Genomic DNA, 26,725 nt, shown 5'->3' with positions numbered 1-26,725 from the left:
GAAGCTGATTTAGTGAAAAATTAAAGTATGATTTCCTACAAAATAAAATCATTCAGTTTGAAGCGCAAAGCTGGGAGATCTTGAATGGGTTTAAATGTTTGAGCTTTTCTTGATTTGAGAGAAATATTTTATTTTGCTTCAGCACCTGTACTAAACAGTAATATTGATAAAAATAAATCCAATAGAATATATATTTTCTCTAAATTAGGAAATGATGTATATGGTCTTAGGAAACTACTTTTTAAAAAGGGGCCTGAGTCTTCAATTTGTTCTAATTGTCAGAGATTGACAGAATTTGACTAATAAGAGAATACACAGAGAAAAAGAAAAACTTGTTGAATAACAGTTGTCAGAGGAAAAACAGATGATGTGTTTTCTTTATTGCATTTAAAAAATTAATTATTACCGATAGAAGGTTGTTTGTGCTTGTAACTGAGTTACCGTTGTGGTTTGGCATTATTCCACATTTGAAGGGAAACGGGTACCGGCGAAGAGCCTGAAGGTTCTAGTTCAGTTGAGTGGGCTCCAGTGGGCTGTCGCATCTCACTGGACGCCAGTGTTCTCGTCTGTGAAAGGAGGGGATAGATAAAGATGATGACTGAGGTATCTTCTATCTTTAACTGTATTTCTTTTTAAGGCTTGTGTTTTTATTAAACAAAGTCTTGATATAAACAGGGAAGTTAACTCTCAAATGGTTTAGGGTCCTTTTGGTAGGAGCACATTTTAGAAGAAATATAGTCAGCACAATGTTTAAAGAAAAGGAATTTTATTTGATAAATTACAAATGTACATTGAAGTCTTGAAAGATTAGGTGTAAAATAACTAAAAACCTTCCTTGTATTTTCCCTTTAGGAATCAGTATTTAACTGATTTTTCTGACAACTCCTAAAAAAGTAGCATTGAACATAAAAGTTTTCATTTGTTACAGTTGAAACATAAAAATGTGTGCATTATCTAAGAAACAAATGGTTTTGACAGAATTGCCTGTTTTTCTGGCTAAGAATAAATGGGCCGATTTATTTTTACATAATTTTTACTAGCTGACAGAATAACTGAAAAACCATGCTTATTATTGGAATAGTAGCAGATTTATTAACTAGTTTTCTTTGGAAATTGTGATACTGTGGTTTGTAGTCAGTACTTTTATATCTACTCTAAAAAATGTTTGGCTTTGAAAGCATACTTGAATATTATATTGGTTTTCCTGTAATTATAGTATCTGAAAAATATTACATTTGAATCATAAATGGAAAATAGAGGACATTGTTGAAATTCCACATTGCAGTGACCTTTATGCTGCAACTCATTTAAGGTAATAGCATCAATTTTGAAAAAACTTTCAAGAACTAACTATTTAATTTAGATTTATAAATGATACCCTTCAATGTCTTTTTAGGTTTTTTGATCTCACAATGAGAACCCAAAGGCATTGTAAATACATTTAATAATAAAAAGATATTTTCTAAACCACAACTATATAATAAACTTCACATATTTAAATTTACTTACATTTTCCTGTAGTAAAATCAGATATAACTTTAGGAATAGCAATATTTTCAGTTCATTTAAATTAATTTATCTTTATGGATAGTGGAAGCCTCTTTATCTTATTGAAAATGCCTTTCATTCTCTTGTTTATTAAAATTGTTTTAGCGTGGCTTTATATTTAGTCTTATTTTTTATTTGTGTTTAGTCAGATTTGCACACATGGGGAATGCTGCTGTAGCGACAACACTGTAATTAGTCGTGGGCAAGATGACCAAAGTTATTGTAATCTTTTATTTCAATGTATTTTCAATTCTATTGGAATTGGAAATTCTATTGGAAAATAGATTTAATATACAGAGATAAAAGGAACAAAATTATCCCAAAATATAGTAATATAATGTGAAAATTGTGGTTCGACTTCATTTAGCGTGAATCCTGGTGCCTTAATGCTTATAAGACATTTTCTGCTATAAATTTTTACAAGAATATTGCAGTAATTTCTGTTATTTACTATAGCCCAGATGATTGTAAATTTGAGCAGGAAATGATATGCTAAATTAGATGTATCACTAGGTTTGCTTTTTTTATCAAAATGATAGGGAATCAGTTTATATTTTAATAATTATGAGGGACAAGAAAGACAGAGTGAGGTAAAGAGTGGACAGATTGGAGATATAGAGATATATATGTAATTGTCTTGCCATCTGGATTATATGTGTAGGTATATATATATATATATACATATATATATGTATATATATTTATAAAATATATAATATACATACTAATCAATGTCTGGCACATAGTAAGCACATGCTAGATACTCAAAAATATTTATTGTGTTGAATTGAAGGCTTGGGAAGGAATTGTTTAAGGGAATAAAGTAACAGTTTGTTTTCCTAAATTGGAATTATTTTATTTTTGCTTTGGGTGATTTTCTCAATTGGTGATAAAATGATTTTCAAATGGTTATGAAAGTTGACAACTGTAGTGAACATTGGAGTTTGGAGTAACATGTAGACATAATTTTTTCTTTAGTAATTCTTTTATCTCCCACCTTTTGTACTTATTAGTTCCTCTTTCATACGAGAGAAAAGCAGATAAAACAATTTTTTGGCCTTTGAAACAAACCAATCCTTTTCTATGAGGATCTCCCATCAGAAAAGAGACCTTCCTGTTTCTATTACAGTTCATTTGCAGAGAAACAACTCCAGGTTTACTTTTCTTTTGCCTGTACTTATTGTAGCTAGCAAAATACTTTTAGAAGTGCCTTCAGAAAGATTGGCTTAGAGATAGGTCTAACTTTTTTAACATAGGTTAAATTTGGAGCTACTGTAAAGAAGGACTTGTGTTCGTTTGTTAGGAAATCGAGGTCAAAGGCGGCATTGGTGACTCTCGCCTCAGAAGCAGTGGGGTGTCTTCACCAACCACCCTCTCTGCCTCTCACCCTAAGGAGTATGGCCCCATTCTCAGGGAAGGAAAGGAGTCGCAGTTTCGTCTTGGCTTTTTTTTACTAATGTCCCCTATTTATTTTATTAAATAGTATTAGAAGTTCATTTGAATATATTACATATATTTAATATATGCATGCATATATAATATAATGTATAATATATACATATTTTAAATATATGTATATTTTAAGTATTATATGTAGATATATATGTAAATTTAATTTACTTTTTCCCGTTTTATTGATATATAATTGACATTATATTAGTTTTAGGTGTACAACATGATGATTTGATGTATGTCTGTATTGTGAAATGATTACCTCAGTAAGTTTAGTTAACTATCACTTCACATAGTTACACATTTTTTTCGTGTGATGAGAACTCTTAAGATCTTCTCTCTTAGTAACTTTCAAATATACAATACAGTATTGTTAACTTTAGTCAGCTTGCTGTACATTACATCTCTGAACTTATTTATCTCATACCTGGAAGTTTGTACCTTTTGACCATCTTCACCCGTCCTGCCCACTCCCCACCGTCTGCCTCTGTCTATCACCAATCTGTTCTCTGTATCTGTGAGTTCAGTTTTTTTTAGAATCCACATATAAGTGAGATCCTACGTTAGGTAACTCTTTCTCTGTCTGACTTGTTTCACGTAGCCTAGTGCCCTCAGGTCCATCCATGTTGTCACAAATGGCAGGATTTCTTTCTTTTTTGTGGCTGAATAGTATTCCATATATACACACCGCATTTTCTTTTTCTTTTTTTCTTTTTGAGGATGATTAGCCATGAGCTAACATCTGCTGCCAATCCTCCTCTTTTTGCTGAGGAAGACTGGCCCTGAGCTAACATCCTTGCCCATCTCCCTCCACTTTATATGTGGGATGCCTGCCACAGCATGGCTTGCCAAACAGTGCCATGTTGGCACCCAGGATCTGAACCAGCGAACCCCAGGCCGCTGAAACAGAACATGAGCACTTACCTGCTGCGCCACCAGGCCGGCCCTCCCTACCTTTTCTTTATCCTTTCATCCATCGATGGACACAGGTTGTTTTCGTGTCTTAGCTGATTGTAAATACTGCTGCAATGAACTTGAGGGTGCAGATATCTTTTTGATATAGTGATTTCATTTCCTTCAGATAAATACCAGAAGTTGAATTGCTGGATCATATGGTAGTACTGTTTTTAAATTTTTGAGGACCTGCCATACTGTTTTCCATAGTAGTTGCACCAATTTACATTCCCATAAAGTTAATTTTATATATTAACATGTTAATATATAACAGTTAAATTTATATATTGACATTTTAAATGTAAAATGATTTCCCTCTTTATTAAATTGAAACTTTAAGTACATTGCTAACATAAATTTCCTTCTGGAAAATAAGAAGCCAAACTGTTACCTTTTTTGAGACTTTTTTTGTTTTAAAAGTTATAATATGGTATAGTGACAGCATATTAACAGATTTCCTTTATGTGTACACAGGAATATAGACCTGTATTTGTCTTTTTGGTTATATTCTCTCCACAAACAACATTGTAAAGTTGTTGTGTTTAAATATCCTAATATAGCATTTATGGTATGTCCAGTAGAATAGATGCCATAGGATTACCAGCTTTGTAGAACAAGGAACTGCCAAAGATCTAAAGACTTTTGAGTTTATTAAATCTGTTAACATGGCTCTCATGATACAGCTATGAACAAAACATTGTTCATCTAAAACATATTCTCCTCGATGATAATTCAATTAAGTAGATTTGTAAGTGATCAAGCCAGCCATTCCTAGGAGGTTTTTGTTTATAGATACATTAAACTCAGTGGTTCTCCAGTAGTCAGGTATCACCGATTTAGTCACCTCAAAGCTATAGGAGTGTTGGGGAGCTGTTTTCAAATCTTTGAAGCTACAGCAGGCCCTTGATATTTGTAGGGACAAATCCCATGTTCTTAGCAAAAGCAATTAATCCCTGCCGTTAAATACAGTAAAGTATAATTGACCCCTTCAACCTCTAGAATATTTATAAATATTGAGCTAAAATTATTTGTGGAGCTATTAAAATAAATTTTACTACTAAAATAAACAGTATATTTCATTATAGTAGAGTGACATTTCAGGAGGCGGTTATGTTCTAAATTCAGTTTGAAAGGTAAATATTCCATATAATCAAAATTACTTTAGAAAATCTCAGAAATTGCCCATAATTTACATAGTCTACATGGATTCGTATGTATTGATTTTATATGTATTTAGAGCAATGTATTCCTACCACACTGGACACATTCCTACCCTTTCTGAAAAATTTTAATTCATATCATTTTACTTCCATTGTTGGGAGAGATTAGTATTTATTCAGACAGGGACCAGATATAAACAAGTTGGCTTGTATTTGAGGGCTCATTTGTATGAAAACTATGCCTGTTTCTTAGATGAAATTGCACTTAGTGTGGTGGGATTGTCATCCTGTGAGAGGAACACGTGCTGTGACTGACCGAGCGCTCAGGAGAGTCACATCTCACTCTTCGTCTTCACTCCAAGATGTTCACTCGCTGAGTTGAATGGTGGACAGAGTCACACTTCTCCCGTTTCTCTCTTGCTGTTACATGTTGCAGCTCCACTGTACTGTTGCCTTAACGTTGCCTCTGACCCGTCTGATTCTGTGATCATATGAATGCGACAAGGATGAAATGGACCACCCGGCAGGGTGGTGTGAGGTTGCATCCACTGAGGGCCCTTGGCATCACACTGAGGAGCAGAAACAGGGAACTTGAAAGTAGAAAATGAAGCATCCAGCCCAGGCAAGGGGCACGTGTGGCTTTGAAGTGGTGTGTTCTTTCTTAATGTCACAATTGACAGCTTTCTTTTTTAATGCAGCTGTTGATACCTTTTCTGGTATTGAACCAATGCAACATTTATTCTCAGATAATTTGAAGCCTCCACACCATTGGTAGATGGTAACTAATGTGGTGAACAATCAGCAGATTTATGTGTTTGACTCCTTCATTACTTTAAGAATCTTCCATTTGTTTCAACATTGTGTTCTTTAACTTCGCGTCTTTTCCCAGTGTGGGGTCTTCTTTATCCGTTTCAGTCTGTCACCTGCACCTAGCTCTCTTAGTCACTCTTAGCCGTGTTCACAGCACCTTAACAATTCTTTTGCAATGCATCATTTGAAAAATTTATCACCTCTTTTTTTATGGCTTTCCAAATATCGCGTCTTATTTCAGATTTTGCCTCATCCAGGGTCATCTTAATGCTCCTTTATGTTTCCAATAATGCCTATATTCCTAACATCAGCAGACATAAAAGGTCAAGATCTCTCTCTCCATGGTGTTTACAATGTGAATGTGTAAGTATATGATGATTTGAACATTGTTAATATTTTATCCATTTAGAACATTGAAAGAGCATGATAGAATTAGGAACAGAAAAGAATGTACCTCAATATTTTAAAGAAAACAATTTCAAGCTTTATGAATGGCCTGATATTTTGCCTATGATGAGCAGAAATTTACATGCATGAGAGTGCAGAGCAAACCCTTTCTCTACTTCCAGCAAGCATAAAGCATTTACTAAACCAGTCCAAAAAGGAGAGCTATCGCCTGGCTCTTTTTTGTAAACTGACCACAGAGGTACAATGGCTCTTATTTTTGCTCTTTAATTTCCTGGCATCACAGACAGTTTTGTGAGCTTGGTTGAACCAAAAAGTCTGCGGGGGCCGGCCCAGCGGCGCAGCAGTTAAGTGTGCACATTCCGCTTTGGCGGCCCGGGGTTCGCCATTCGGATCCCAGGTGCGGACATGGCACCACTGGCAAGCCATGCTGTGGTAGGCGTCCCACGTATAAAGTGGAGGAAGATGGGCACAGATGTTAGCTCAGGGCCAGTCTTCCTCAGCAAAAAAGAGGAGGATTGGCAGTAGATGTTAGCTCAGGGCTAATCTTCCTCAAAAAAAAAAAGTCTGCAGCATTGTCACAGTATGACAGAATCAGCTTCATATCAGATGTCTTAAATCCTTCTCTTCTTTAGATACATACTTTAAAAAGGCACTTCTTTTCTGCCATTGTCCCATCTCACCCATTTTGAACACTTGTTTTGGCTGAGAGCTACTTTAGCTCTGAGGAAGAGCTTCTGAATATAAGTGATCAGTGGATGCCACTTTGTTTAACATTATGGAAAGGAAAAAAAACCTTTTCTTAAAATTCTTTAAAGAATATTTGCTTGGAGTAAGAATTGATTTAGTAACCACATTGGAAACAATTAGAAACATGGAAAGTTTTACCAAATTGTTCCATGTTGTATTAGGAAGGCTCACAGGCCAACAAGGGCCAGAGTTCTTACACTGGTGTGGAGTCATTGTGTTGTAAAAGATGTGAACTGTGGGACCTGCGTCTAAGCAAATCCAAACTCCATTTCTTCAAGTCGCCACCCCTAACGTCTCGTGGAGAAATGCTTCTGCAAAGTGAATCTTGGCCAGGGCTCTGCCAACTGAGAGCCTTGTGTTGGTAGTGTGATATTTGATCCAGGCCATCTGAGATTTCTCTCGTCTTTGTCATTTGTGTCTTCTACCTATTCCAAGTTGCGGGCAGAGGTTTTAGGAGCATGTCGTGTCATGTTCTCATCTGTTACATCTAGAAGGTTTGTTTAGGGAGACAGTATATGGTATAGTGGAAAGATTATTGAAATCAGACTAACCCAGTTTTGAATCCCAGCTCTGCCACTATATAATCTTGTGTACATATCACTAAATGTCTGTGAGCTTCAGTTTTCTCCTCTGGAAAATGGAGATAGGATGCTTAATTTTACAAAGTTTTCATGAACACAAAATGAGATGAAAATACAAAAGTTAAAGATACAAAATTGCTAAGACAGTGCCTGGCACATGGTACGCACTCAAAAGTGATAGCTGGTATCAGTATTACTATTAGGGCTGCAATAAAAGCATATTAACTTAGTGGCTGTGTGCCCTCCACAATGATAGCCATGAACAGAACATCTCGAATGTTGTCAGCAACCGTCCACATCTACTACAGTACACAAGACAACCATTTTTGTCCATTTCTGAAAAGACTTTTTTACTACTTATAATATCCTTTTATTCACATAGGCTGGTTTTCCCAGAGTCTAGTTTGGAGAGGGAGTCTTAGAAATACGTTTTGCTGTCTTGTAGACCAGCGCTATCCAATGGGATTTGCTATGCTGGTGGAAATATCTTGCACCTGCACTGTCTGACGGGGCAGCCTCCATCCACATGTGGCCACTGAGCACTGAGCATGTGATGGATACAAATGAGGAACTCAATTTTTTGTTTTAAATAACTTCGCTTTAAATAGCCACAGGTAGGTAGTGTAGCTGCAGACAAAACTTTCCTAATGATTTGGTAAAATCATTCTTAACATCTGTGAGTTAGTAAGAGTATCAACTGGTGTATACTAAATTTCCAGTGAGTACATTCTTTTTACCACACAGAACTTGATAGAAACTATTATTTCTCTCCCACGAGAGAGATTATGTTTCATTTGTCAATATCATATACCACTTCATTTTTCTGAATATATTCTATGAATTCATCCATTGGGTTCTGAGGGATAAATTCACATGGTCAAATTTTGTCAGCTTCTTCTTTCTCACTATGTGAGGACTTTGGTTCCATTCTTCTTACTGTTCTGTATTTTTTTTTCTCCCCATTCTCTTCTTCACATACACAGTAAGTTACCATATGTTAAAGATTAATAAGTGATTTTTAAGTGACATAATGTTTGGTAGCAAGGATAAATCACTACCGTTGGATTAAAATTGTTCCTGTATGCTACTTTTCCTTTCCAAGTAAAGTTATCCTTTAGGATTAAGATGATACGTAATTTTTCAAATGGGTTTTACATTCATTTCTTCAGATATTTTTTCTTAGGAAATCAAGAGAAATGTATATTAGAACTTCTTTTAATGAAACTATTTGATTCTACTTAGTTTATGTAAAATATATATATTTTTTAATTATCAGAAATACACAATACTTTTCAAATTGCAGGATCATTAAATCAATTTATGGGTTGAAACTAGAAGTTTTTTTAAAGAAGTAGAATAGAATAAGAAGGAATAGGAAAGGGGGCTGTCCCGTGGCCGAATGGTTGAGTTCGTGTGCTCCGCTTCGGCAGCCCAGGGTTTCGCCAGTTCGGATCCTGGGTGCAGACATGGCACCGCCTGTCAGGCCATGCTGAGGCAGCGTCTCACATAGCACAACCAGAGACACTCACAAGTAGAATTTACAACTATGTACTGGGGGGCTTTGGGGAGAAGAGTGAAAAAAAAAAAAAGATGGACAACGGTTGTTAACTCAGATGCCAATCTTTAAAAAAAAAAAAGAAGGAATGGGAAATATCTGAGTGTTTCACACATAGTAAGGATTAATATTGTTTTATGACATGCTAGTTACTTTTATACATATGTATGTGAGAGTGTGTATGTTTCTGAATTGTGATGTAAAATGGATTATTTACAATTGATCTTAGTTAAAAAGAAAAGAGAAACATCAAAAACCATTGTCTAATTTATAGTATGGTGTGGAGCCAGTAATGTCAGAAGAGCTGGTTCAAGGCTTGGATTTACTTCTCTGGACAATCATTCAATGTCTTTGATGCTCAATTCCTCTTTTGTGTAAACAAGGATACCTGCCCTATGTGCTTCATGCAGTTGTTTTGAAGATCAAATAAAATACCCAGGTGATACACAGTTGTAGCAGCACTTGTTCCTGTAAAGTGGTTTGTCAATTATTTTATATGGAAAAAACTTATGGCGTACGATAGCAATCATTTATGCTCATGTTTGTGAATCTCAAGGTCAACTGAGATTTGGCTTATCTCTGCTGCAGTTAACTGGGTAGCCCTGCTTCAGGCTGTGGGTTGTGGGTTATCTGGGCTGTAGTTTGGGTTTGGTCCTGCTCCACGTGTGTTTATTCTGTGGTCTAGCCTAAAAGGGCAGCAGATATCCAGGGCATGCTTTTCTCATGGAGAATCACCAGAATACAAAAACAAAGTCAAAACACATAAACATATTTATGACTTCTGCTTACTTTGTAGCCACGGAAGTTCCATTGGCCAAGTGAAATCACGTGGCCAAGCCCAAAGTCATTGGGAGAGATAGTGTGTCCCACTCCCAGTGGAAGGGAGATAGAAGTGAGGATTTGCTGAACAATAGTCTAAACTATCATTACCCAAGAACTGTTACATCCAAACTTTTGTTAACTACTTCATTCTCAAACATAAAAGGACAGCCAAGCATCACCATGTATTTTAGGAAAGCTTCTCAAATAATGGAGTGTCTAAAACAGACAAACAGAAAAAAGGCAACTGAAGTAATACTTAATGAGCAGAGGAGAATATTTAAAATACTATAATATTGTAATAGATAAGGTATTATATCCATAAGATAAAAATAACAGGCTTTGTAAAAAAATGACGATAAGAAATAGCTTATAGAAATGAAAAGTGTAGTAGAAATCTTTTCTTAAATTCAGTAGAAGTTTTGGAGGATGAAATCAAGGGAATCTTTCAGAAGTTAAAATCAGATGATGAAGAGAGAGAAGATATAAGAAAATTAGATGATTAATCCAACAGAGCCAAAAATGGAAATATTAAAATGTATGGCATCAAAATACTTTAAAATAATAATACAAGAAGACTCCTCCAAACTGAATAAGCTTCCAGATTGAAAAGGACCCACTGAAAACCCAGCAGAAAGCATGAAAAAAGACCCATTCTGAGGTCCAACGTTGTAAAATTTCAAAATGCCAGGGAAAAGGAAATGATTATAAAAGTTTTCAGAAACAAAAAAGCAAATCATAGACCAAGCACTGGAATCAGAACAGCTTAGGACTTTTCAGTTGTAATATTTGAATCTTGAAGACAGTGGAGTAGCCTTTAAAAATCGTGAATGACAATTAATTTCAACAGAGGTTTTTTTTCTAGCCAAACTACCAAGTATGTGCTTAGAATAACAGCATTTTCAGGCATACGGATACTCTTAAAAATGTGTTATTCATGTACCCTTTCTTATGAAAGTTACCTGGAAAATGTGCTTCAACCAAAAAAGGGAGTAAACTGAAAAACAGGATGATTTACAACCCAGAAGACTAGGGAACTTTAGTAGGAGTATGGATAAGACTTGACCCAAGAAGGGGATCAACCAGGTCAGACATAAGACACCAAGAAGGATATATCCAGGAAAATTCTTTTTAGAGGAACTGATAATTTATCTGATGTGTTTCATTATTTGAGAAAATGTTATTGATGGGTATTTGACAGATCTGTTTGAACATTTGGGGAAAAATGTTAGTTACCTAGAAAAATAAACTACGAGAAATTGGCAGTTAATTCCAGAAATAATAAAATATTGTACAAGAAAATTAATTTAAGCAAAATAATACTTGTCTCAGTAGAGAACGATATTTCTATAATCATTCTGGTGTAATTTATCTACTGACTCATTATTCAGCCAAAATTGTTATATGGGAGGATAAGGTGGGGATGTTGGGTGAATGGCATGAGAGACCTAAATCATTACGTTTTTTTAACATCGGAAGTCAATAGAGTATGTCTAATACTGCAAAATCAAGAAACAGCATTCTAAGTATGTCGTTTAAAAATATGAATATAAGTGTCTGAAGAATGGATAGTGTGTGCCGTGGAAGATTAAGCTTGGAGACGGGTGAGGGGTAGAGAGCCTGGGCACTGCCCTTCTTTGTTATGAGCAATTGAGTACTATTTAACTTAAATTAGGTGCATTACCTTGATAAGACAAGTTAATAAATAATAAAAATAAAGTTACATATGTCCATGATTAAGAAAAAAAGCTTCCTATAGTATAGATTATAAATGAGCAGTAATGGGTCTCCCTTTCTCCATATCCCTTTGGCCTTGGTGTACTGTTCGCCTGAGGTAGCCACCTTGACATGAAGCATATCTTTTGGTAAAGTGTAAAGCTATCTGGACTTGTCTTTGCCCCGTTAGCCAAAAGATGGCTGCACCAAACTGCATTGTAGACATTGCAGGTTAATAGCGTGCTTTGAGAGGCATGGACAATTGGCCTATGACTGTGGTTGCTCTTTCATCCCTGAGCCACTCTGTACAGCCAGGGAAGCAGCCCTGACCTAGTTGGGTGAGGCAAAGGGTTGTCCTGCCAGTGGGAGCATGGCATTGCTGGCAAGAGAGGCCTCTTCTTACTGTTGGAGTTGGTGCCATGGCAGATTTTCCTGACTCGGGGAGCGCGTGTTGAGCCCTGGTCCAGCTGGTTAGATTATGTGTTGGTTTTGATTATCTGCACCAATAAGCCCTTGTTCTGGCACAGATGATCAGAAGCAGGCAGCAATTTTCCATCCTCCTAACAAAAATGCTTTTTGCATTTTGAAATTTTTATTCACTTTTCACCAAAATAGTGCTTTATAGGGGAAATCTTGGGTTACATCCAGAACTCTTTAGTCCTCAGTGGTAACCAGGTATCTTTAGGCAGGCCATTTTTTTTACTCATCTCTTTGCTGTTCTTGAAAGATAGAGAAAAAAAATCAATAATAATAATGATGATACCAGCTGCCTTTTATTCATCTTGTACTATGTGCTAGGCACTCTGCTGAATATTTGTCATCTCATTTAATCTGTTCAGTAGTTTTAGGAGCTTGCTACAGTTATCACTCCCATTTTAGACTCAAGACACTTCAGTTGTTCGTAACAGTTGAGTGACTTGTCCAAGGTCACAGAGCTGGAAAGTGCCAGAGCTGTGTCTGAACCCTGATTTATGTTGACTCAGGCCTGTGTCCTTTATCTCTGTTTGACTGGCTTCAACGCAGCCTTTGACTTTTTTTACATGAGATTAAGAAGGCAGCTTATTTTACCAATATAAGGTTACATATGTTGTTATTGTTGCATAGTGCTTATAAAAATTGTTGCATCTTTTCTTCTTAAGAAACTTTGGAATTTTATACATTTTCTATTTCTATCATTCTTTTGTATCCTCTCAGTTCAAAATTCTGGAGATCATTGATGTCTCCCCAATATCTCTCCTTTTATTTCCATATACTCACCATGTTCCCTTTATATTTCTGTGTCCCCACTCCTCGCATCTAGAATATTGCAACTATCATTTTGTGGTCTCCCTATTGCCAGTCTCTGCCCTCTTAAGTTGATCATACACATTGATCCAGTTTTTTCAAGCTCAGCTTCGCTCATATTGCCTACCTGTTTAACCATTAGTATCTCCTCATTATCTATAAGGAAAAAAAAAAACTTTATTAAGTAGAATTCAAGATCTTTCATTATGTGGTCTACTCTATCATTCCATGAATTTATGTGCCCTTACTGTCTTTCCCACTTCTCTTGCCTGTACTGATATGTCCCTAATGTGGCCTAGGGAAGCACAGACTTTCTCTAATACTCATTTGTTGTTTTTATATGCTTTGCATCTTTTTGTGTGTGTAAGCCTCATTTGCCCAACTGAATTGTTAACTCCTGAGTATAGAAATGGAAACTCTCTGAGTCCACCAGAATATTTAGTACAGTTTCTTACATATAGCGCTGTGTGAAAAATTAATGAATGAATTTTTGAAGTTTTAAAGTCAATATATAATTCCAATTCTATAATTCTTTGCTTCTGTTAATTTCATAAATTTTAGACAAGTAAAACTTAGTAGACTTTTCCATTATGTTTTTCCATCTCTTTAATTGTATTTAATTATGAGAGGGAAATATGTTGGTATAACTTTAACAGTTTAAAATATGTTAAAGAAACAAATCAGTTTCATTTAGTATTCTAATATGAAAGATACAGGAAATCTGCTCTGAATGAAAGTGATATACTCATTGTTATATAGGTTTTTAAAAATAAAAATATTTGAGAACTTGTAATGTTTTATTATATTGTTGGTAATGTACAGTTTTGATGAGGATAAACTGAATATTTATAGTGTAATAAATGTAAAAAAATGAATTATTTGGTTTATCTCGCCTGATATATTAAATATAGTTGGAGATTGTTCAGAATATTGAGTAACAGTTCGAGAAAATTTGAAATGTACTTAAATACTGAGTTTAAAACACTCTACTTAGACATGATTTTGTTTTCCAAAAGAGGATTGCATTTTTGTGTATTAAAATTGCTTCTTGCCTTCTGCTGAATTTGAAAATGTTTTTACCCTTTACTTTCCTCTTTTTTGTTTTTCATATTTTAATAGTCTGAATATTTATCTCTTTTATTTTCTTTTCAGAAAATTTTATAGATGTTCTATAATAAGTAAAATATTTATTCTTTAATGTATAAATTATCTAAAACTATGTTCTATATGTTATTTTTGCTTTCAAATATTTGAATTTCAGTAAGAGAAGGATAATTTCACCCTGAGAGCAAAGAATAAACTATCGTGAATTTTCATGTATTTCAGATATTCATATTTATTAATCTTAGCATCCTTTTGTTGCCTTTTTAAATGTAATTTTAATAAAGTATTATTTTAGCTCAGAAATCTCATGCACTCTAAATGCTTAAAGGTTGTCATGCTGTACTTTTTTCCTAAATTATTTTCTTCAAATAATATTCAACATCATAATGATGCCTTCTTTTACACCTCACATTTTTCTAAAAGATATCTTCAATTATTTTACCCTTTAATTTGTTTTCAGTACATCCAAATAAAACCATAAATATATTTTTCAGAATAAAGAGTCACATATTTGATGTAAATCATTGCATCTGTTTGATCTAATCTCACAAACAAAAATGTTATATTTTAAAAGTACTGACATTTTAAGTTAACATTATTTTTTAAAGGGCCTGAGCCTTAGAATGAAAGTACAGATTATCCATTTTGACTCCTTTCATTTAATCATTTCATTTTTAAAATTAGACTTCATTTTACGATCCAAAAAAAACTCACGAATGTACGTGTTTGGCTGTGTTAATTCCCTTTGTCATAAAATGGAAGCTAGCCTAAATTTTCTAATAATTTTTCATCACATTAAAATTCATGGCAAAAATAAAATTGAGATAATTTTGAATTCAAGTGCATGTATTTTTATGGATGCTTTTCCCCCTCTTCTCTCTACCTAAGGAAATAGAGAAATTGAGATTAGAACTGAGTGAAAGCAAGCAGCACTTGGAACAGGAGCAGCAGAAGGCAGCCCGGGCCAGAGAGGAGTGCCTGAGACTGACAGAGCTGCTGGGCGCGTCTGAGCACCAGCTGCACCTCACCAGGTACTCCCGAGTCCCCTCCTGCGCCAGAGCACCCATCTCATGCCACTGATTGTTGCCACCGGCTTCCAAACCGTTGTTCGAGTTCGTCTTAGTCATTCAGTTCACACACAGCTTCCAGGCATATTAGGAAAAGTGGAGATGTGGTAAGCAAAACACCCAGACATGTGAATGATAAGTGTGGCAGGGAATTACTGATATATTACAAAACCTTTCATTTACAGTGCTCAAATATTTAGGAGATTCTCTATCAATATAAGCAAAATGGCATATTTCTCCTACCACCACCGCTGCCTCTCCTATTATTTCTACGTCTAATAGAAATATTGAACTGGAGGATCCGAGGAATATATTTAGGAAAATAATTAGATACTGTCTGTTGTGAAAGAGACAAAGTAAAAGACATCCTAAGACACAAATTGAGATCTAACTGATACAAAATAAAGAATCTGTGTCCAAAGGTGAGGTAAAATTTAGAGATGAAATTGATTGACACTGTTCATGTCCAAACCATTATTATAACCATGCTTACAGCATTGTGGTTCCAAATTATGTTGTTTCTGTCATGAGATATTGTGATGTGATCATGTCGTCATAAAACTTTAGTAAACATAAAGCTCAGCCCTAGATCACAATAACACAGTTTAGGTAATAAGCATTGTGTAATTGCTGTATTGCAAACACACACACACATACACATAAATACACATATGCAGAGGAAAATTCGAGTAGAGATTGTAGATATTTCATGTTACCAAGTGGTTTCTTCTCACCTTGAATTTTAGTACTGTTTTTCGTTTTTCAGATCAAGCTTTTGGGTTTATTTAGTTCTTAGCATTTTTCAGTTTTTACAGAGAACTTGGTCTAAATACACATGTAAGTTTATGAGATTTGATTTGGTTCATAAATTAGACAAACACTGGTCTTCTAATCAGAGTAATATGTTGAATTTAAACTATGAAAGGGGACTGATCCCTTTTACATTAAATATGACAATATAATTCTGAGCACGGTATGATAACAGATGGAGAAAAGCACCGCTTGAACAGCCTGCATTTGGAGAAAAAAATATTCTAGAGGTTGGTGAACCTCCCAAAGTTTTGGGTTAGTGTCAAGATGCCTCTAGTTCTGTTAAAATCAAACTTTGTTAAAAATATTTTATTATGATAATATTCCAAATGGTTTGTCAGCTTCCCTTTTAAACAATGACAGGAAAAGAGAAGAAAGAAAGAAAGAAAGAGAAAGAAAATAAATCATTTATATGTGTGTGGTATCTGGAAAAATCTCCATAGATAAAGCACTTTTGTGAGAAAAAAATTGCTTAATACTGTAGAATATTAACTTTTTTTTTTAAGATTGGCACCTGGGCTAACATCTGTTGCCAATCTTATTTTTTCCTTCTTCTTCTCCCCAAAGCCCCCCAGTACATAGTTGTATATTGTAGCTGTGGGTCCTTCTAGTTGTGGCATGTGGGACACCGCCTCAGCGTGGCCTGTGAGCGGTGCCATGTCCGCGCCCAGGATCCAAACTGGAGAAACCCGGGGCCGCCAAAGAGGAGCGTGTGAACCCAACCACTTGGCCACGGGGCCGGCCCCTATTAACTTTTCTTTTGATGCCCATTTGAAGTATTGTCATTGTAGAACTGATAATGTAATATTAACATAGTTCCTATGGTTATTTAATCTTCGAAGTTTCGGAATTTACCTTTATCGTGATAGTTAATTATTTTTCTTCTCTGTCGGACTTCAATTGAGAACCAACCATTTGTGTGCTGAGCACTACTAAACCACAGAAATCAGACAGCTTTTCATGTCTCAGTGTGGCTGAGCTTCAGTAAATAAATATTGATGCTGGTTTGGCCCCCTTTGCCGTTCTGTCTTATTTGGAGAGTTAATTTCTGAAGTCAGAGTCTGTAGAGAGTTTTCCTGCGTAGAATCTATTTGTACTGTCTAACGAGATGGGTTTCTTGCAAGTAGAGCGTATTAAGATGCAGCAACTGCTGAAAATGGACTAGTGGTAACTAATTCCTTTGTTCTTAAGGAAAATGGTTTCGCTTGGTTCCATAGAAAGCTTTTTCCATTGAGCTTTATTTACACCAAGCCTACAAAAATTTAAACCTAGTTTTATGGAAAATAAAATTAAATTGCCTTCTTTCTAAATGCAATACTCTTTTGTAAGCGTTTTACACTATGTTCATGTTGTATAAAATCCACATTCATAAATTTAAAGATGACAATTATAAATGCAAGGAACTGTGCATCTCTCTCTTTTGCACTGAAAATGTCACTTGGTTGTTGGGCTAAATATTTCTGATATACTTTTTGAGTTTTTTTAGAGTTAGCTTTCCCTCACCATTCTTTATTGATTCAGTAAACTCAAGTGTGTGGTTGAGAAACTGTGTCTTTCTTTTTCAGTGTCGACCAGCTGAAATAAATCAATTCCACACAGGTAGCTCTTAACTTTGAATTGCATATTCTAAACAGTTTAAAATCAAATATGAAAACCATGTTATAAAGTAGCGACGAAATAAGGATCCAAATCTTCCAGGACAAGGAAAACTTAAAAACTGGAGTATAAATTTGTAGATCAATCTGAAAGAAAAATGTCTTATCACTTTTTTGGTATTTCCTGTTATTGTCTAATTAGATTTAAAAATGGAAAAGAGAAATTCAACATTTATTGAAGCACCCAATTGGTAACTATAGCAGTCACTTATTCAACAAATATTTCTTGAACACCTACTGTCTTTTCAGTACATTGCTTTGCCCTAGGTGTAGAGAAAAAAAGAAGACTGAGTTTTTACCCTCATCTTGCTCACACTCCAGTAAGGAGCCAGATCTTTGTATGCAATTATAATAGAGTGTGAGAGTAGTGCAATGATGGGAATAGAGATTCCCACAGGAACACACAGGAAGAAGAATTGTCTCGTTCTGCCTTGGAGATGAAGGTGATGGTCAGAGAAAGCTTTCTGGAGGAGGAGGTGTTTGGTGGCTATCTTGATTAATGAGTTCATGAATAAGCATCCTCAAAGTGGAAAGAGGTGAGTTGGGTATCCCAGGTAGAGGGGAAAATATATACAGAGACATAAAGATGGGAGAGAACATAAACTCTACAATCAGCTTAGGTGTTTGGCAGGAGATAAGCCAGGAAAGGGGAGCAGGGACCAGAGGAAGGGACTTGTGGGCCATATTCTGCAGTTTTGCCCATTCTGAGAGTAATGCATTTCTCTATAAGTATTTTAAGCAGGGCTGTCAACATGATCAGCTTTTTGGGTTGGGATCCTGCCTCAGACAGGAGTGTAGAGAGTGAACTTGGAGAGCTGATGTAGGAGACAGGAAGACCAACTAGGGTAAAGTCAGCAACTATAGCCCATAGACCAAATATGGCCAGTTGTCTCTTTTTGTATGATTTATGAGCTAAAAATGGTTTGTAAATTTTTTATTGGTTGGGAAAAAATAATCTGTTGTGACACATAAAAATTATACATCCATAAATAAAGTTTTATTGGGCACAGCCACAATTATCCTTTATGTATTATGTATGGAACTATCATGGCAAAGTTGAGTATGGTCCTCAAAGCCTAAAATATTTACTGTCTGGCCCTTTACAGACAAAGTTTACCAACCCCTCAGTTAGGGGCTGTTTAATTCAAATAGGAAGTCAAGACAGCTTGAACTATGAAGGATTTAAATGTGAATTTCAAATGTAGTTGAAAGGCAATTGAAAATAGATTGGTTGAGGAAGAGATGATTGACAAGGACCCCAATTAAAATATAAACACAGTAGTAGGGGATGGTAATGAAGTCCTGGGCTGTGGCTGTGCAGGTAAAATGGAAAGGAAATAGCATGTTCAAGAGACGTGAGAGTTAAAGGTGACTCCAAGGTTTCTAGCCTATGTTAATCCCACTAGGGAACTTAAAAGGAGTGGCAGAGGAAGATCGTCTGTTTTATTTTGGAGCTCCAGCGGACGTGTGCAGTGGAGGACTGGAGTGAGCAGGAAGGTCAGGGCTGGAGGCTTAGATCTGGTCCCTTTTACAGAAAGGTGCTGGCTGCAGCCAGGGAAGTGAGTGAAAGTGCATATAGAGGACCATGTTTGTAAAGTACATGGAAGGAGGACCGCCAGATGAGGAGACTGAAATGAGGCCCTCAGTGTCTAAGAAAAGACTAAAGAATGATTCAGAGGAGACTTTGGTGAGATAACAAAACTATAAGCTTTTCTTCCAGGGCTCCCCAGGCATCCAAGGTTTGAGGAAACTGAGTTTTAGTATCTTGCCCAGTCAGTCACTGTCTCTGCCACTTGTGACCAATTACTTAATTCTTTGAACCTGCTTACCTACCTATAAAATGAGGTTGGACTAGATGATTTCTAAGTTTCCTTCTAGCTCTGATAATCAGTGATTCTAACAATGATTTAAGACAATCCATTATTAAGTTCCTACTTCCAGATGTTAGGCATTTAAATTGTTTAGAGTATTCCTTGTTTAAGTGATTCCTTAGTTTGGACTTCAGAGAGATTTACAGAAACGTCCTTCCTCCCTACCACTTACATTCATCATAATGTAGGCTCTGCTGACTGCTCACGGGTTTATGAAGCAGTCCCCTAACATCCTTCCGATCGCTTTGCCCACCACTGCCAAGTGCGTATGCACAAGCACTGCCTTGACCTTGTCACCTGCTCTCGAAGCCTTCCATGGTGCTGCGCTGACTGTTACGGAAGGTCCACACTGCTCAGCAGTTAAGGTTCTCTGACGGGTTCCAACCTTCTGGTCTTATTTCATCACCACCAGTGTCATCCTCTCTCATGTGATGTGCAGCCAAACTTAAGTAAACGCGGCCCTCCTTGCTCTTTTGGACTTTTCTCCTGTTTGCTGTCCTCTACACCGAGAATATCCCTTTGACTTTCTACAGCCCTGTTATAATTTTACCGTCTTTTCTAAGTCTCCCTGAAATCCTGGTCTTTCCACTGTAGCCCTCCCTGATGATTCCTGCCAGAGGGGAGCACGTCTCCCTCTAAATCCTCCTCCCCATGGAGAGCTGAAGGCACTTACTACATACTGGATGCGTCCCTCAAAACAGGAAAAAGGAAAACCTGAGAAAATGAGTTAGTACGCTGAAGTTTTTCATGTACCTGATTCTCTTCCCTTCTGGAATGTATTTTTCCTCAAGGGGTAGAGGGGAGTCTTGTTAATGTCATACTTCTCGAAGCACCGAGTTCGGCCCTTTGCAGAGAGTTAGAACTCACTAAGTCATTATTGCAGGAATGCTTAATGTATATTGCAAGTTTATGACTGTTCTTTCAAAGCCCAGTATTGATGTATAAATATATATATCTTTCAGATATATGTGAGTAAAAAGTAGGAGATGGAGATAAGACTGAAATTTAATGAGAAATTTTGTTTGTCCATATGATACAATATTATGATTTTGTAATAGCTGTTTTTTTATTTTTAACTTATTTGCACATATATGGTTAAGTGTAGCAGAATCAAATGATACATGATAATCATTCTAACAATTCAAGTAGGGTTGGTAAAGTGTGCCACACATCTCACTTAAATATGCTTACTTAAAAACCTCACACACACACACACGCGCACACATGTACACGCACACACGCATGCACAACACACAGTTTGTAACTTGACTTCACTATAATTTAGAGATGGCCTTCAGACAGTGTTTGAAACCAGTGCCTAATAAACATGGTCGTTGAGCATGCCGAGCCTAGCATCCATAAAAACAAAAGCAAGGCTGCCTTCTGCCTGTTATGTCTTTATTAGTAGTATCATTCAGAAGACTTCTTCCTTTTCCACAACAAACTTTCAAGTGTATTTAAAAATATCCGTTCGTTTATTTGCTCATTCCACAAGGAGTGTTTCCTGTTGCAAGATATTGTGTTAGGTAGGGATGAAGGGAGATAGAAACAAAATAGCTTCAGATGCTGCGCTTCAGAAGCTTATAAGCTGGTGGGGAAGAAAAGAAACTACACAAAGCGTTGGTAAGATAAATGATAAAATCCAGCAGGGAGAATCCAGGTAAGGTATTACAGAGACAGAGGGACAGATAACTTCTTAGTAACCTTGGTAGCATTTGGATATAGGAAAATGGGAATGAAGGCATTTGGGAGGTGCACATGTATACATGAAAGTAAGTTAAAAACATACAGTGTATCACTTAAATATCTGAAAGTATGTCTCTGAGGTTAAAAATATCTTCATCTTAGGATCTGCCTGGTACAGAGCTGCGTAGTAGCTCTTTAAAAAATAATAATAGAGGTAATGGCTAAAGGCCGTGGCCGTTGTTACTGAAGCCCGACTGGGTTCCAGGGACTGGGCGAGTGCTTTTCATTTCCTCCTCCCAAGAGCTCTGTGAGGTGCAGAATATTATTTTCCCTGTCTTACAGCTGGCGCAACTAAGGCCCAGAGAAGTAAAGTGATTCATCTAAGGTCACACAGCTGATAAGTTATGGGAGCAGGTTTTGAACACCCACAGTTTGCCTGCAAAACCTATATCTTTATCCATCAGGCTATAATTCTATGTGAATTAGTAGGGAAATGGATTGATGCAATTGTTTTTAAAAAACCTACCAAGAAAATCAGTAACATGAATTTATAAAAGAAATAAGAGCTGCTCCCTTATACACTGGTATGAATACGTGTCAGTGAATTTTAGTCTGGGCTTGGGCTTCCCCTACGAGACAGAGTCCCCTGGCTCACCATTTGCCTCAGTCACTTGACGTCTGCAGTACAACCGTCCTTCTTTCCTTCTGTGCTTCACGTTTGCCCGAGAAGGAGAGGCTTCTATGAAAAAGTAGGAATACCTTCACATATTTGTTTTTGACATGTTTCGACGTCTTTAAAGAGCGACAGGATTTAAATCCCTCTCACAAGACTGCCATTTGCACCCATGTGGGCAGATTACTCTATGATATGACATTAACACCACCGTTTCTGGATGTTGATGTGATTGTCGTTAACTATTGAGGCAAACACGCTTCTCCATACCTATTGTACGTGTATTGAAGCACATTCTTTTGAATCCTGCATCTTTTTCTCAGATCTCATCCAAGGGGAATTACTATAGGAATCCTTCTGCTTATGTTCCAGAGAACTAGAAATTGAATTGCACAAAGTGCCAGGGGGAGACCAACCTGCCATTAAACCTGCAGGCTCCAGCTTGTGTTAGCACAGCCACTTTTAAAGCTTTTATTTCCCTCTTTGCATAAATAGTGTTTTCAATGACAGATACTTCAGAGACTCTCAGAGCAGGAATCTAGGTGAGGTCCATAACATCGGTATTATGCTCACACCAATTTTGTGATCCAGATAGGAAGATCTGACCTATAACCTAGAGAGATAGCAACTTGAACTATAGTATTTGTGTCTTTTTGAAAGTGAGAAAGGGTATAGAAGAGGAGACACCAGGTTATCCTCTTATATGGGTGGTTTACTTGGGGAGAGATGATCAAGGCTTCCTTTCCAGAGTATTCCAGAGCATTTAGCTTCCGCATAATAACTATTATAAATGCTTTCTGGAATTTAGTTGTTGGACCTCTCAGATTACCACTATGATTCAAGAGTCTTTGATTGAGGTAATAGAAACCCCAGAATGGGGAATGGATTAGTTTGATAACCAGACCATGTAAAATCCAGGTGCAGCTGGTCCCAGGGTTTCTTGGACCGGAGACTCAAGGCAGCATTAATATGCTATCATTTCCTGTCAATCCTGGGGCTCGACTTCTGTCTGAACGTTGCCTCATTCTTTCAGGTTCTTCAACACCATGTAGTCACATCCTTCAGTCTGAACTGAAGATAAAGGACATGCCCTTGATTTCAAACTGTAAGAATGTGACTTCCTAGCTCCTCTACCTCCAATTTCAAAACCTTCAGTTCCACAGCTACCCCCTGGACTCAAACTGAGTCACGTGCACACATGCTCTGTTGGGTGCTGTGGCTGGGCGTCTCAGCAGAACCCCAGGAGGAAGGGAAGAGAGTTGCACTGAGCAAGGGGAGGTGCCCTTCCTAGGGAGGCATCAGGGACCCTGCTAAATAAGACAACAGGTGTCTCCTCTATTGTCTTTTTAAAAATACAATCCCTGATTTTTCCTTTGACTAAGGAATGATTGAAGTAGAAAGAAGGGAAAGAAAATTAGGTCTCTGTTCGTGTCGGCTGAGAATGGTGTTCTCTAATGCCGCCATGGCCTAAGTCCACGGAGTCAGAGTCAGTGCTTCACAGTGTCGCTTTGGGGTTTTCTTTAAAGAACTCTCAGAATGTGAAAAGAGAGATGTGAAGGATGCATCAAGGAAGGTCCAGCATGTGCCAAGCACTGTGCCTGCTTCCTACAGCAGTGCCTCATGGATGCGGTCCATGGTGGGCTGTATGTAATTAGACTGTGACGAGATAAGTGCAAAAACAGAGCGTCTGGAAATTTTATATCAACTTTAACTTGCTTCAATATCCAAGTGCATGATCAGCGGGCCTTTTCCATTTTTGATGTTTTAACTTTTAAAATTTTTCTAGTATTTATTTTACAAAACTAATGCTTTGCAAAGGATTAGAAATTTTTTTTAAATGATCTTTCACACAAAAAGTGGGAGACACCCTGCCTTCTCAAGCCATAAAACAAGCCTGAGGAAGCTGAGTCTTAGAAAGGTAGAGCATGAAGTCACACAGCCGGGAAGGAGGGAGGGAGGGCGTCGAGGAGGCAGGGTTTGGACCGGGTCCACAAGACTCCAGAACCTGTGCTCTGGAACTCACATTTATAAATAAGTGCAAAAGCATATTTCAAAGCTAAGTAGAAATACGTTTTGGGTTGTAAAATCTCGGTTCTTGGGCAGGAAGCGGGCCCCTCTTATCTCTGTGTCTTCAGTACCAAGTGTGGCATCAGGCTAAGTTTAGCAGGTTCTCTGTAAATGTTGAATAAATTTGCCTCTCCTCTTTATTGTTAGGGAGCATTAAGAAGGACCTGCGCTCATCTTCAGGTGACAACTAGCTTAGGTCAAAAGACCAAATTTCCACTCTCTCTTCCTTTGAAGAAGACAGTGTAAGGTTGACGTGTATTCTTGCTATTCTGCAGTGAACTTTATCTTTTTTTCCTCCTGAGTTTTATTGAAGAATTTTTAGCCTAAAGTTTCCATTTAAAAGTTAAGCTCATATTTTTTCTTGTACTCCTTTCATGAATAAATTAAGCAGAGAACGTGTCAAAAATAATTTTAAGTGGATATATGTGCAACCAACATCTTCAAGTCTTGAAATAGATGGCCTTGGTGCTGTTTTAAATTGCATCCTCTTTTCCTTCCCCCACCCAGTATCAGAGAGAACAGGCTGTCAGAGAGCCAGGAAAGAAAAGGCATTTCATTTTGCTCTGGTGGACACCATGTTGCCTGAACCCACTCTGCTCCACCTGGCTGATGGGCTAAGAACCCTGGTCTCGGTGTGGCCCGGGGCAGGAGAGGTTAGAGTCAGAGGCTGCCAGGGAATGTGTCTCTGCAGGTTCTGCTTAACGTTCCCTGGCTCACTCGTCTCCGTTCTGTGAAGCCCAAATGTGTGTGCAATGAAAATCTACGCTGGGGATGTACTCTTCTCCCCTGCCACGCAGGCCCACAGCCTGGAGCATGCTGGCGGCGGCAGCCAGCTCATTTTCCGAAGAAGCCCAGAGGAGACTGAGAAAGTATTGCCCACACCACTTGCTTGACTCAACAACCACGAACATCAAGTTCAATGAAAATAGGAGGAGAAAAAAGCAAAAACATAGAATTGTTATCTTAGGAGCCTTAAGTAGGACTGTTTTTCGAAAAGAGAGCTCGGATCTCCAATATTAATGTAAAGTAAAAGAAGCGTGAAAAAAAATCATCAACTTAATGGTGTTTAATTTCTTCTTAAACACCTCTTCCTAATAGGATGTATTGTTTAGAACATTTATTAGGCGTTACCCACTTGTTATTTAATGTTTCCCTGATACCCACAAGTAGGTTATACAGTGATTCATTGATTGATAAATCCTCGGATCAAAGCTCGTTGTAAGGATCCTGAGAAAAGAAGAGGCTTGGAGGATACCCAGTGCCCTCAGTGCCCATCTCAGACCGTGTCTCACAGGGGACCAGGCTCAATTCAAGGAAACACATTTTTATTGAGCTACTACTCTTAGATTGGCTGAGCAGAGGATACAGTTCCCTGAACTCAGGGTCTCAGAGTGGGCGCCAAATGGGTCAGAAGACATTTGGAAGCAGCGCATAAATGAGTGTCCAGCTGAGAGGAAGGCTGTCCCACTGTGCTCTGCGTGCCCTCTCCCCGGGAGGGGGAGGTCCCCTGTGGGAGGGCTGAGCGTATCCTGCCCTGACCAAGGGTTGGGAGGGTTGGGGTGGGGACAACAGGCAGAGTATCAAAGAGATCCCTCCAGGGGGCGGGTGGCTGTGTCTAAATAATGTCCTCTGACACCTATATTGTGTCTGCCTCTAAGAAGCCTGTTTCTGACCAGGAGACTTCCCGGAGGAACTGCCTATGTCGAGGGGGTAATAATTAGAAATATAACTATACCAACAAAAGAAGGATATGAAATAAAGTAACAGGTCAGTGTTGGAATATATGCAAGGAGTGGAGGTAAGGGGTGGTCAAGATGAGGCACTAAAAGAGGATTTTAGCAGAATGTGATATTTGCTGGTTTTCTGGTAGGTGATCTGAAGTGTGGTTCACGAGGCTGGGCATTGCTTGATCTTGACACTGGTCCTAGTTCTGTTTCTGATTATCTTCTGTCACCTTGGGAAACATCTCCGACTGCACTTCGTTTCCTACAGATCTTAACTGTGATTTTATGAGGATATAAATGAATATGAAAATCACTGAAACTCATTCAAGTTTCTGTAAATCTGAGAAGTTGCTCCAATGCTATTAATGTGAATTAGTGTAAAATAAATTAATTAGCAGTCACAATGCATTGCTCAGTCTAGAAAACTTTAGGACAATTGAAGTACGATCATATCACTCAAGTCCTTTTTGGCAAGGTGGCGGTGCTGACAAAATAGGGACACAAAGAGAGTATATTGCTAAATATATGACTTCCTATTTTCCAAATCTTCCACGGCCCTCTTTGTCTTTGAGGAAAACCCCTTGCCATTCCTGATAGTAACTGTTTGTCCAACGAGAGCTAATGGAAGCAGCCCTGCAACCTGGGGCTCTGCAGGATCTGCTGCACTCATGGCCACTCTGTTCTTAATCTGTTTCTGAAATAAGGTGTTTGTTCAGAATCATTCACTATTGAATTAGTGAACAATGTGTGAGTTGAAGAAACACGATAATTATATTATGGAATAATAAAATTCATCTACAGTGAAAATAGAGCCCATGTCAGAACTGTAGAGGGACCCACACTCAGATCCTACACGCAGACTGATTTGCACAAAGAATTATCTGTTAAAAGTAGAAGAAAGAATGACAGCATGAGACAACTCATGTAACTAATAAACTTTTTAGATGCTGTTTCATATGTTTGCTTTTCATTAAATTCAGGAATGGCTGCAACGATGCTGTTGCGATTCGGTCAACATTCATTCCTATCTGTTT

General features: G+C 37.4%; 1 protein-coding gene across 4 annotated transcripts in view; it reads left to right on the top strand.

The window, feature by feature from the left end:
* Window positions 1-26,725, top strand: part of SDCCAG8 (SHH signaling and ciliogenesis regulator SDCCAG8) — a 224,458-nt gene that overhangs the window by 84,468 nt on the left and 113,265 nt on the right. For all 4 annotated transcript variants that reach the window (XR_006891041.1, XM_046678394.1, XM_046678393.1 and 1 more), the window contains exon 13: window positions 15,027-15,169. Coding sequence is in view for 3 of the 4 variants with exons in the window: in XM_046678394.1 (XP_046534350.1) it covers window positions 15,027-15,169 (143 nt within the window). In the remaining variant the exon portion in view is untranslated. The remainder of the gene's footprint in view (window positions 1-15,026; window positions 15,170-26,725) is intronic.

This window comes from Equus quagga, chromosome 12 (assembly GCF_021613505.1).
Source record: "Equus quagga isolate Etosha38 chromosome 12, UCLA_HA_Equagga_1.0, whole genome shotgun sequence".
In the NCBI taxonomy this organism is placed as follows: Eukaryota; Metazoa; Chordata; class Mammalia; order Perissodactyla; family Equidae; genus Equus; species Equus quagga.
Note: the sequence above shows the minus strand (reverse complement) of the source record. Positions and strands in the feature narration are given on the sequence as shown.